The 10974-nt window shown below is 40.6% G+C and overlaps 2 protein-coding genes across 2 annotated transcripts; both read right to left on the reverse strand.

Moving 5' to 3' along the window:
* Positions 1-249: 249 nt before the first annotated feature.
* Positions 250-5396, reverse strand: prph2 (peripherin 2). The gene is made up of 3 exons (XM_004084274.4): positions 4293-5396; positions 2982-3228; positions 250-1417 (listed from the first exon to the last, which is right to left on the reverse strand). Exons 1-3 carry the CDS (start codon positions 4871-4873, stop codon positions 1211-1213), a joined length of 1035 nt encoding a protein of 344 aa, XP_004084322.1. The 5' UTR covers positions 4874-5396; the 3' UTR covers positions 250-1210.
* A 3919-nt stretch (positions 5397-9315) lies between these two features.
* Positions 9316-10685, reverse strand: tbcc (tubulin folding cofactor C). The gene has a single exon (XM_004084275.4). It carries the CDS (start codon positions 10647-10649, stop codon positions 9564-9566), a length of 1086 nt encoding a protein of 361 aa, XP_004084323.3. The 5' UTR covers positions 10650-10685; the 3' UTR covers positions 9316-9563.
* Between the last annotated feature and the right edge of the window lie 289 nt (positions 10686-10974).

Here is a 10974-nt window from a genome sequence, read left to right on the forward strand (position 1 = left end):
TTTTCTCATGTTAAAACAATTTTAACCCATATGTGCACACTTTTATGTTGGGGATGTCGTTATAAGCACAGACACACACATGTCCTGATGCCGGACATGTGAAAAGTCATCCCACGTCCATGTGAAAGCAGTAATGCCGTAATTACCCTTATCCTATTGACTTAATCAGGAGCACTGCAGCACTCGCAGCAAGGCCTCCTCCGCTCCCGGGGGGACTTCCTTGTGACTCAAAGTTGGCAGAGCACAACATCATCTCTAAAATCCTTTATTTATTTGTACATTTTTTTTCTACATCAACACATAAACCCCAAAATATCATCTGGAAAAAATCTCAACTCAGAATTAAAGAAAAGATATACCTTAATTACAGTATTTAAAAAAATATTTTTTCTACACTATGTACAAAGACCCAGTGATAATAATATACATACATACATATACATACATACATGCTGTATGTGGTAATTAATTGATGGTGAATGCACAAGAGAAAGGAAAGCCAACTTTATAGAATGGGGGAGCCCATATTTAGCTGCCAATATCCTCAACCACAGCTTCTCCTCAGCCACGTCCCACAGCTTCAGAATGGAATTCATGGTGACTTGGAAAATATTTTACTCCAGTTTGTAGGAGCAAATCCAGCATTCAAACATCAACTGATAAAAAGAGCTCAATGGCAGTAAAAAGAGGGCTAAATTTGGATTTTTTTTTTTTGTTTTGTTTGTCTTTACAGACAAATTTAACTAATTGAAATGTGTCTGTATTCTTGGTTTCCATGAGGGGGGGTTGCATAGCAACCACCAACCCCACAAACTATGTGATAAAGAAACAAAGAGTAAACATTAAACACCTAATCCTAATTGGAAAATAGTCAATTATCAGTACATGTGGTGCGAGATAGTAATCTGTCTAAAATCCATCATTTGTACAGAATTTCTACTATTGGCTTCATGTAAAACAGGGTTGGTGTGAGCAGAAATGCAAACTGGAAAAGTTGACATCAGTATGACCCATTATCTATATGAAGAAGAGTCCATTTGTCATTAACGTATTTAAAATGAAGTCATTATCATGTGTTGGTTCTGATAGTGAATACAAAATAAATGCTGACAGAAAACAACACAAATAGGTGCTGTCCCCCCCCCCCTCTCTTTTTTTTCCAGTGTTCATGGTTTGGGAGTGTTCATGGTTTCTGCAGCTGCAGTTTCGCTCAACTCACAGTCGCAACAGCTTCCTCCCCACCTTCCTCCACTTTGCCGCCTTTGCCCATGGCCTTCATTTTAGCCATGATATCTGTGAACGTCTCCTTGACGGTCTTCTCCAGCAGATAGCCCTCGCTTTCGCTCTCCACCTCCTCCGGGTTTGCCAGGGTGGACAAGGAGCTGTTGACGTACTGCAGGCCAACGGTCACAGCTACCTGCCAAATAAAACAGGAGCAAAAATTATTTTAAAAATATATTTTTGTGTTAAAATGGATCTAATACTGCTTGAGAAAAAAAAAATAACAGAAGAAAAGACGAAGCTTAAAGTGGATCGGAAGGGTTTAGGTTGATCTAAACTTGATCATGTGTCAAGAAAATGTCCTCAAAAAGGAAAAAAAACATCATTTTAACTGTTTTGAAAGTAATCATTTGTTAATTGAAACATTAACAATTTTTTACCGCTTTTCTGGGCCCCTTTATTCAGAGTTCATGTAAATAAGGACGCCAGCTAAGACGATAAACATCCAGGAAGTAGGTCTGTCACTGTCACTCTGGGAAGATTGACCCATTTCTCCTTTTCTGACTCCACGACCTTTTTTTAAAGGTGGTTGTGTAACATCAGCAGATCAGCTTCCATGTCAGTTTTAAGTAAATCTTTTGACAAAAAAGTTTTTATTGCTCTTGTTTTGAGTGAAAAAAGATTTATAAGTTAATTTCTGGTTGTTTTTTTTATCAATCTGTTTCATAGTTTGGTATAAACAACAACAAAGACTGGCAGGGATTTGAATCTGAGGAAACACGGTGTGGCTGTTTATAGGATTACCCTTTGGGTAGGAAGTCCAATGTTGACAAACTCCATTTAAACACATACCAAGCATGGCACAGAAAACATGGCAGGGAGACAGGAGGACAAATGTTTAGGTAAAGAGGATATAGGGGTTTTGGAAGGAGGGGAAACATATTGGCAAAGTGAAGGAATCAGACGTCTCAAAGGCCAAGTGGGTCAGAGCTTTACCTGTTTGCACACCTGATGATACTGAAGAAATAACTTTTTAAGGGTCTAAAGAAGTGAATTCTTTTAACCCCTTATAACTTTGTTGTTCTACTCCACGGCATTAGTTGTCCAGTTTCAAAATTTCAAAAATAACAGCAAATGTGAACAGATGCAATCATTTTACAGTTGCTTTTAAAGGTGTGCGAGGGTGTTAGTAGGGTCAATCTTGGTCTGAGTAAACAGTTTTCTAAATAGTCTTAACATATCTTGCCTTTTGTGTTTCCCATAAAGCTACAAAGCAAGCCAATATTACTCTTTATTAAAGATCTTCATGTTTGAAGTTTGGAGGGAATGATTCACAGTTGGGTAACGGTGGTGGTGGTGTTGTCTGATTAAGCCACCTGTTTGCTGACCAATGGAAAAAGACCATGCTTTTTGAGGAGAGGGCAGAGTCCCTGCTGCTGCCACATGGAGAAGCTCAAAGCCAAAGACTCAAAGACTGAATGGACAGCTGTTGCATTGCTGGGCTTGTTTTGGAAAAACAAGTAAGAACAAACTTTACAGTGTCATTAATAGAGCCTATAGCCTATAGCCTATATTTTCTTGTAACAATAAGAATATTGCGTAGCACATTGAAACTTTAGAGTTGTACCAATGGCTACTTCTTAAAGTCACTGAACAAAACATGGACATAAATTGGTGAATAAGATGGTAAATCCTTTCTTTTCCAATCAAACAAGGGCGAATGGGCCAAAACTGTGTGAAAATGTGTTCATGGTTCTGACCTCCAGCATTGTCACCAGCACCACCAGTGCTCCTATGGTGTTCATGATGCCTCCATAGTAGGACAGCAGGGCGTCGCGGCAGCCTTTCTTCCACACATTGAGCTCCTCGGTGTAGTGGTCGTAACTGTAGTGGGCCGAATTGTTTGTCATCTGGTACTGAATGCAGGGTCGTGGGGAACTGGGGTTACAGCAGCTGAACGGCACTCCATCCATCAGATATTGGCCGTCCACATTGCTCCCAATGCGACTAAGAAGACAAAGTGTTGTATTAACCAAGGTAAGATACAACTTAAACTCAACCTACAAGGTAAGAATTCAAGACTTTTTGTTTTTCAATACAGTTTGAGAAAATTATGTTCATCCCAACTTCAGCAGAATCTTGCATTGGTGTGACCGTCGTCAACAGTTGACAATGTCCCATCAGAGGAGGTCTTGACCAACAATATTGTAAACTTTAAAGCTATTCCAAGGAGTTGGAAGTTACTACTAAATATCTGGGTCAGAGCTTAATCTGAGGATCAGATCAGAGCTCAACTGTGACTGATAGGAGTAGGTCAATGGAAAGACATGGGTGATTAGATCACGAAGGCATCATTGATTTCTAGAAAAACCATCTTATCAAGCCCAAAAATAAGCCTTTGATTAGGCTTTGAGCCCATGTACAGGTGGACGACACTAGCTTCTATGGCAAAGTTCTGACTCATGAAATGTCATTCCAAATTAGAGTTAAGGTAATTTTCAGCAATATATTTTCATTTTTCGTATTTTATTAAAACAAAACACATCTCTAGATCAAAGTTCTTGAACTGTGGTAGAGTTGGACATCAGCCAGGCGCCCTGCTGATTGGACAGGACACAGATTCTCAAAGGACTTTTAATCCTTGAGATTAAACACTAATCATTCCTCAGCTTGCAAAACTGTCCAAAAATTCTGTAATGTAGGGGTATTGTTTTTAAAATTCCTAAAGTCACCTTGACTTGATGTATTGTCTTCTGATAGATCAATCCCAAATAACAGAGTTACCTCCTCTGGATGACCCCCCCCCCCCCCCCCCTTAAATGTGTCTCTGACAGCGGCTGTCTCTGTTTCTGTGGTGATAATCCTGATGGGACAAAAGTGAACAATACACTTGCCCTGCCTGAACCGCTAATCCACTTACCCTGCCCGGGTAATGGAACTTCTAAACTATCCCACCTAGAAGTTTCTTCACTAAGAAAAATTGTCTCTACGTCACATTCATGTCACACACAACAACAGTCGTCTGTTAAAAGTCACTACAAAGAGTTTGGAACAAATTCTCTGATGCTTACTCTTTAACTTCCTTTGAGCTGAAGTCAAGGTAGCGGTTGCTGACCCACTGGATCTCAAACCAATCTCTAAAATTGTCATTTCCACAGCATCGAAACTCCATCTGCATCAGGTCCAGGGTCCTCTTCATGTAGCACCGTCCCGGAGTGTCTGTGTCCTTGTAGAACTTCATGCCGTTTTTTATTCCCTCAGCCAGGGTGAACTGCAGAGGGATCCTCATCAGGAAGCACAGCAGGGAAGTCATGAGCAGCAGGCCGTTGAAGCACACGCAGAACACTAAGAAGTACTTCAGCATGGGCTTCCACTTGGCAAACTTGACCGGATCTAGAGAGTCGTAGCACACTTTGCCTCCAAACGCATTGATGCCACATGCTATGAGACCCATGAGTATGAGCAAGTTGGGCAGAAAGTGACTTTCATTGTTGTCCATCAGTTCTGAGCGTTTTCGCAGCTCTATTTTGAAGAACAAACCCAAGCTGAGGACAAGGATGCCAGCCAGAACAGCAAACCAGTACATGAACCAGACTGTCTGAGCGAGCTTCACTCGCTTTTTCAGGTCAAACTTGACCACCATCAAAGCCATTGTCCAGTTCTGGGACGTGTCCTTGTCAGCAAAGAAGGGAGATAAATGACCTTGAGCCTCAAGAAGATCCCAAATTCCAGTAAACACTTGACTTAAATCGGGAGTATTCCAACGTCTTGTTTCCTTGTTACTGTGGAATCAGGGTGTCCTCTGGCTGGCACAAAAAGACAGGAAAATTAGTTCAGCAGGGAATCCATTGCAGGGCAAAAGCGCAGAGATGAACAACTAAAGAGGAACCAGGATTAACGCCAGAGTCTTATTTCTGCAAAGCTCTCTCCTTGCCCATTGTGCCAAAAAAACAGAGAAAAATTCCATAAATTGGCTTTTTTGCTTCCTAACTTACAGGTGAAGCTAACCTTGATGTACTGATCTCCTGGAAAGGTGGGAGATTGCCGTAGAGCCTCATGATTAAACTCAAAGTTGCAGTACGTCATGCTAAGCTCCTGTAAGTAGCCTGATCCCATTTCCAGAAATCCTCCACACAAGATGAGCCTGATTGTAAGCGGCTGGCAGTGACCATAATTGGTTTGAGAGCTCACATGGTCGTGGCCACCTTGATGAAACAAATAAGGAGCTGCAGGCTGACAAAGATCACAAACATGACTGTGGAGCACTCCCACCTACAGCTATGGGAGCATCATTGACACACCAAACTTTACATTATAGCAAGTTATCAACCGAACCCCAGTTACCCCTTGATGTAAACACTGTCTAATTAGGTTCAGGGTTGCACGGTGGTTGGCGCGTTGGCCTCAAAGCAAGAAGCGCCTGGTTCAAATCCCAGATGGGTTATTTCAATGTGAAGTTTGCATGTGCTCTCCATGCATATGTGACTTTTCTCCGAGCTCCGACTTCCTCCCACAGTCCAAACACATGCTTCTCATAGGTGACTTGGTAACTCCAAATTTGCCCCTTGGTGTGAATGTCAGAGTGTGAACAGATCTGTTCAGGGTGTACCCCGCCTTCGCCCAATGGCAGCTGGGTTGGCTCCAACAACCCCATAACCCTAAAAGGGATTCAGTGGGTTCTTAAGATGGATGAATGGAATTTTGGTTTAAACCTGGATGGGTGAGGCTTATTCATTTTAGGCTGTCTGGACCCACTTTCTCATTAAAATTTGGAGCAAAAAAAGAGCAAAAATCACTCAATGAGGACAGAAGTGAGTCATTTTGACCATCAGTCTGGATTTGGAAATCAAGCAATCAAAACAAAAATAAAACTAGAGAAGACAAACAGAAATATAAATCAATACCTGGATATATCAAACTATATCAATCACAATTTGACTGAAAAATACATGTGCATATGCATACATCCACATACTCATAAAAAAAATCTATTATAATTACTCTTAATCAAAAACAGATATATTAGCACTTACTAACATTCGTAGAGTACATGACACATTTAAACCATTAAACATTACGTTTGTCCGAAGGAGTTTAATTAATTGTTTGAAAAGGAGTGGAAGGAAGACAACCTACGGTATATATTCCCACCCCTGTCTTGTTCTTTTTTTTTAATTGGGAAGAAACTAAAACAGATGATCACAGAGCACCATGAGCATTGCTCAATGAACTTCTGTAATTTGTCATTTTAATGTAACCTAGTTGGGACAGAATATTTCAACCTTCAAATAGAAATCTTCTTTAGGGTTTCTGTGCGTCAGCTGTCTCCTTTAAACACATTTCAGCTTTTTGTTTTAAGTCATCCAGTCTTGAATAGCACTTACTTTGAAATTCTGTCTTAATTTCCTGTTTGGTTGATATAAAAGTCATTTCAAACATTCTCCTACATAGATTGTTTTCCTTCTTTGTCAGGTTTGGATGTTAGCACATATCTGCACCTTAAATCAAATGAATGATACATCTGTAAAGTGGATTTTTTAATGTGTTCATTAACTTTTGACTTAATAACTTAATTGTCATTGGCAACACTCTCCAGCCTTGGGGTGTCCTGGAAAAATCCAATGAACTTCAAATAATTGAAATGCAAGCTTTATGTGAAACTTTCCATTTTTGTTCCAATTACACATCTGCTCATTCGAGTTAACAAAAATCAAGTTCACTCTACTATTTAGTTTTTTAGTACTAATGTGCATTTTATAATGCAACAAGGTTTACAAGAGAGGTGAGAACGGAAGCCGCTGGGGGAAGTCTGCTTGTTCTCAGCATCTGGCTCATGTCGGAGTGTTGATTGACAGTGACTGTAAGTGCATAATGCTCTTTCTAGCTGACTAGAACAGGATTACTATAACCATTTTGTGTCGCTGACGTGAAACCTCACCTTATATTTGTCCAGTCTAGTTCAGTTTCTGTCGTTCTGAGGATCCGTCCTGCAGTTTTCAGACCGCTGTTTACTATTATCTGTCAGTGTTTATTTTATGTATATTCTATCGTTTTTATAATCGTGATCCCGTCACAATATTACAAAGTTAACCTTTTTAGGTTAACTTTGTATTACTTTGACTTCCTCTTTTAATTAGTTCTACTTTTAATTTTTGTCTTTGGAACTAAAAAATAATGGACGTTTTTTAAAATCACTTTAAAATTTCAACAAAATTTGTTTCCTTCCTATAAAAAGAAACTAAGAAAAAACGGGAGGATGAAAAAAATGCTTGAGGTTTTGTAATGAATGACATCAATTTAAAATAAATATTTACTATTTACCTTCTTATTGCCTTTGGGCTGCTTCCTTTAGAGCTCGCTCCAGCCTCCATGTAATCCTCTCCTCTGCATCCTCTTTGCTCGTACCAACCACCCCGTGTTGTCCTTCCCTCCACCCAGGAACCTCCTGTTTGGTCTTCCTTTAGATTTTTTTCCAGGCAGCTCCCATCTCAGCATCATTTAAACACGGTTCCTCCACTCTCAATGTCTAAATCTGCAGGTCCAGAGTCACGTGAAGCTCTTTTAGCCCTCCAATGTGGTTACTTTACAGTTAAAAAGTAAACGTAAAGTTAAAAAAAAATAGTAAGGCAAAAAATAAATAAAACTTTCACTTTAATAAACTCGTTCACAAACCGCTGAATGTTAGGTATCATTAATCGAACTAAAACCTTTCAGCAGATTTTTGTTTGCCGTGTAACACAGAAGACCAAGTGGAGGTTGGTAAGCGCCAGATTACAAAGATTTTCTATTTTTGAACATATATATATATTTTTTTTAAGTTAGCTTTATGGTTACGACAAATACAGTAAGGTCATTTAATTAGCTTTGACTGAATTTTTTGTTGGTTAGATTTACAAATTTCTGGCTGAGATCCACCACAAAGAATTGGATTTGGAAATGGTTTATTTCAAGCAATCAAAGCAGATATAATAGACAAACAAAATAAATAAAATATCAAAAGAATAAAAAAAATTCCACGCTGCTGACCTTACACTACCTATTGCTTCATTGAGATGTGACACTGGGAGTCTTTTATTTTGAAAGAAACCCATGTGAACCTCTGACAGAAGTTATAAACTATGTCATATTTTGAAAAAAGCTATCTTCGTTTGGTATCTATTTATGCCAAATGAAACAACGGTGCATTTTTATTTATAATAATAGTACCAATAACATAATAATAATAACATGTCTTCTTATGCTAAAGGGTGAGGTAAAACTTTGTGGCTCTTCTTAGGTTGTTGTCAGTGAAAAATTGACCTGGACGGCTCATGAAGTGTTGATGGTTGCAGATCCCTGTTCTCAACCAACAACATGGCTGCTCTCACCACAGTCTTCTACAGCTACTTTACATCCTTACATTCTTGCTGACACTCTTTTGTCTCACATCCACCCGTTCCAACCTGCTGGCATATTAGCACAAACCTCTTTACCTCTTCCAAAACTCTCTGTTGTTGGACTGTTGACACTAAGCTTCGAGTCCTCCACCTTCTTCCCCTCTGCCTCCTGTGGCCTCACCTTTCCTCTTGAGTTCCTTACATTCACACATATACTGTTCTGCTGCTGCTGTCTCCTTTCCGGAGCAAACTTCCACCTATCTAGATATTCCTCGACCAACAGATCATCTGCAAACATCATGATTCACAGATTCACATCTAACCTCATCTGTCAGTCTGTCCATCACCACACAAACGATAGGAGCTCAAAGCTGATCCTTGGTGCAATCCCACCTCCACCTTAAACTCTATACACCCCAACAAAACATCTCACCACACCCTAAACTTCTCTGCCACTGTGGACTTCCTCATCCCCTCTCTATAAATCCTGTCATTGACTTTACCTAGAACCACAAAGACAAAATGCAGCTCCTAACTTTCTCTGTTCTTCGCCAGAAGCATCCTAAATACAAATATTTTTCTGGAACTCAGAAAATGTTTGTTCATTAATTGTTTTGGAGGAAAATTGCTAAGTGCTACATTCCTTAAATAAAAAAGTACTAAGCTTTAGTGAAAACGAATTTAGTCAGCAAACAAGAGAATGACAAAAAAAAGAGAGTGTTTTGGAGACTTATTGTTTATTTAACAGATCTGTGTGGACAGAATGAGTCATTTTAAGCACATGAATTCTGTCTTACATCCTGAACTATTGTAGAGCAGAACAACCCTAGAAAGAACACATGGACATTTTGTGATTTTCGGAACTGAACTACATCACAACAGACATTTAAATATGGTCTGAAAGCAGTTAATGTGATGCTTCGACTGTCATGCTAATGCAAACACTAAAAGGTTAATGTGTTATTTTTAAAGGTACCAAGTGGTTTTTCTTTCTTCTTCTGGAATAACAGTCCAGTTTGGGGAGTGTGTTCCTGCAGCCAGCCAATTGAAATCATCCACCTGGTTCCAGTTATTTCTGTTTCGATCTAGACCCGAAACAGTGAAATCCTGCTCCATAGTTGGATAAGTCCAGGAGAACGGGGCGAAGCTCAGTCCGCTGCAATCCTCGATGATGGCTCGGCTGGTGACGTGCAGGTACACCTGCGTGTCTGTGGCGTTGTGCGTCCGCAGCTGCTGGCAGGCGAAGGCCAGGGTGCTGCTGCTGCAGTGATCCACGAACACTGAGGTGGAGACCGGCCCACACAGGATCTCACAGCTGCTGATGTGTTTCAGGTGCACGGTGCTGGGAGAACCAAACAGACGGACCTTACAGTTGGTCAGGTGAGACAGCAACACGTCTCGGCTCTGGAGCTCCTCTGCTGTCTTTATTAAGACCTCATTGCTCATGTTAGAGAAGCCGCAAAGGTCTGAGGGTGGTGCCCCATCCACCTTGGTGACTCCTGTGTCAGCTGGAGGTGCATGTTGAGCTGTGGCTGGACCTCTATCTGCTGCTTTGGTGCGAGCTCGAAAGGTGAACTTCTTCTTGGGTAGAGCCTCCTCCCTAATCTCAGCGATGGTGGTCTGGAGCTTCTGCAGAGCACCCTGCGCTTTCATTAGCTCATACTGCGTTAGGAACAACATGCTGTCATTCAGAAACTTCTGCAGCTGCAGCGTCTTGTTCGTCGCCTCCTCCAGTTTCTGGGTCACCACTGCTCTGTCGGCCCCAGCGCAGCCGGACAGCAGCTCATCGATTCCAGCCTTCTGACTGTAGAAAGTGCTGGAGAAATACTCGCTCTTTTCTTCGCTGACAGACTGACTCTCTTTGGCCTCTTTCCTCCGCTCGGTATCCTCGAATCTCGCCTGATGCCGTTTTTCCAGTCGCTCGTGTACTTTAGACGCGTTGAAATCGCCTTGTACACAATTTTCCTGGTTTACTTTATCCATATTGACATGCGTACTGCTTACCCGGAAGAGTTCTTTAGTAACTTCCGTTTGACATTTAGGGGCGAACATCGCCCCCTGGTGGTTCGGAGTTAGATTTTATTTAAATGTACTTTATTCTTTGAGTCTGAGCTTTTAAATATAGTAAATTATTCTCTTCAGACAGGTGTCTTCCCTGCTGCCTTTAAAACGGCAGTGGTGAGGCCTCTTCTGAAGAAGAGTAATTTAGATCCAAACAACTATAACAATTATCGTCCAGTATCCAACTTGCCATTTTTAAGTAAAATGGTTGAAAAAACTGTTTTAATCCAATTTAATGAGTTTTTAAATAGAAATAACATATTTGAAAAATATCAATCTGGTTTTAGGACAAACCACAGCACAGAGACGGCCCTTG

This window comes from Oryzias latipes, chromosome 19 (genome assembly GCF_002234675.1).
Source record: "Oryzias latipes chromosome 19, ASM223467v1".
NCBI classification, from domain to species: domain Eukaryota; kingdom Metazoa; phylum Chordata; class Actinopteri; order Beloniformes; family Adrianichthyidae; genus Oryzias; species Oryzias latipes.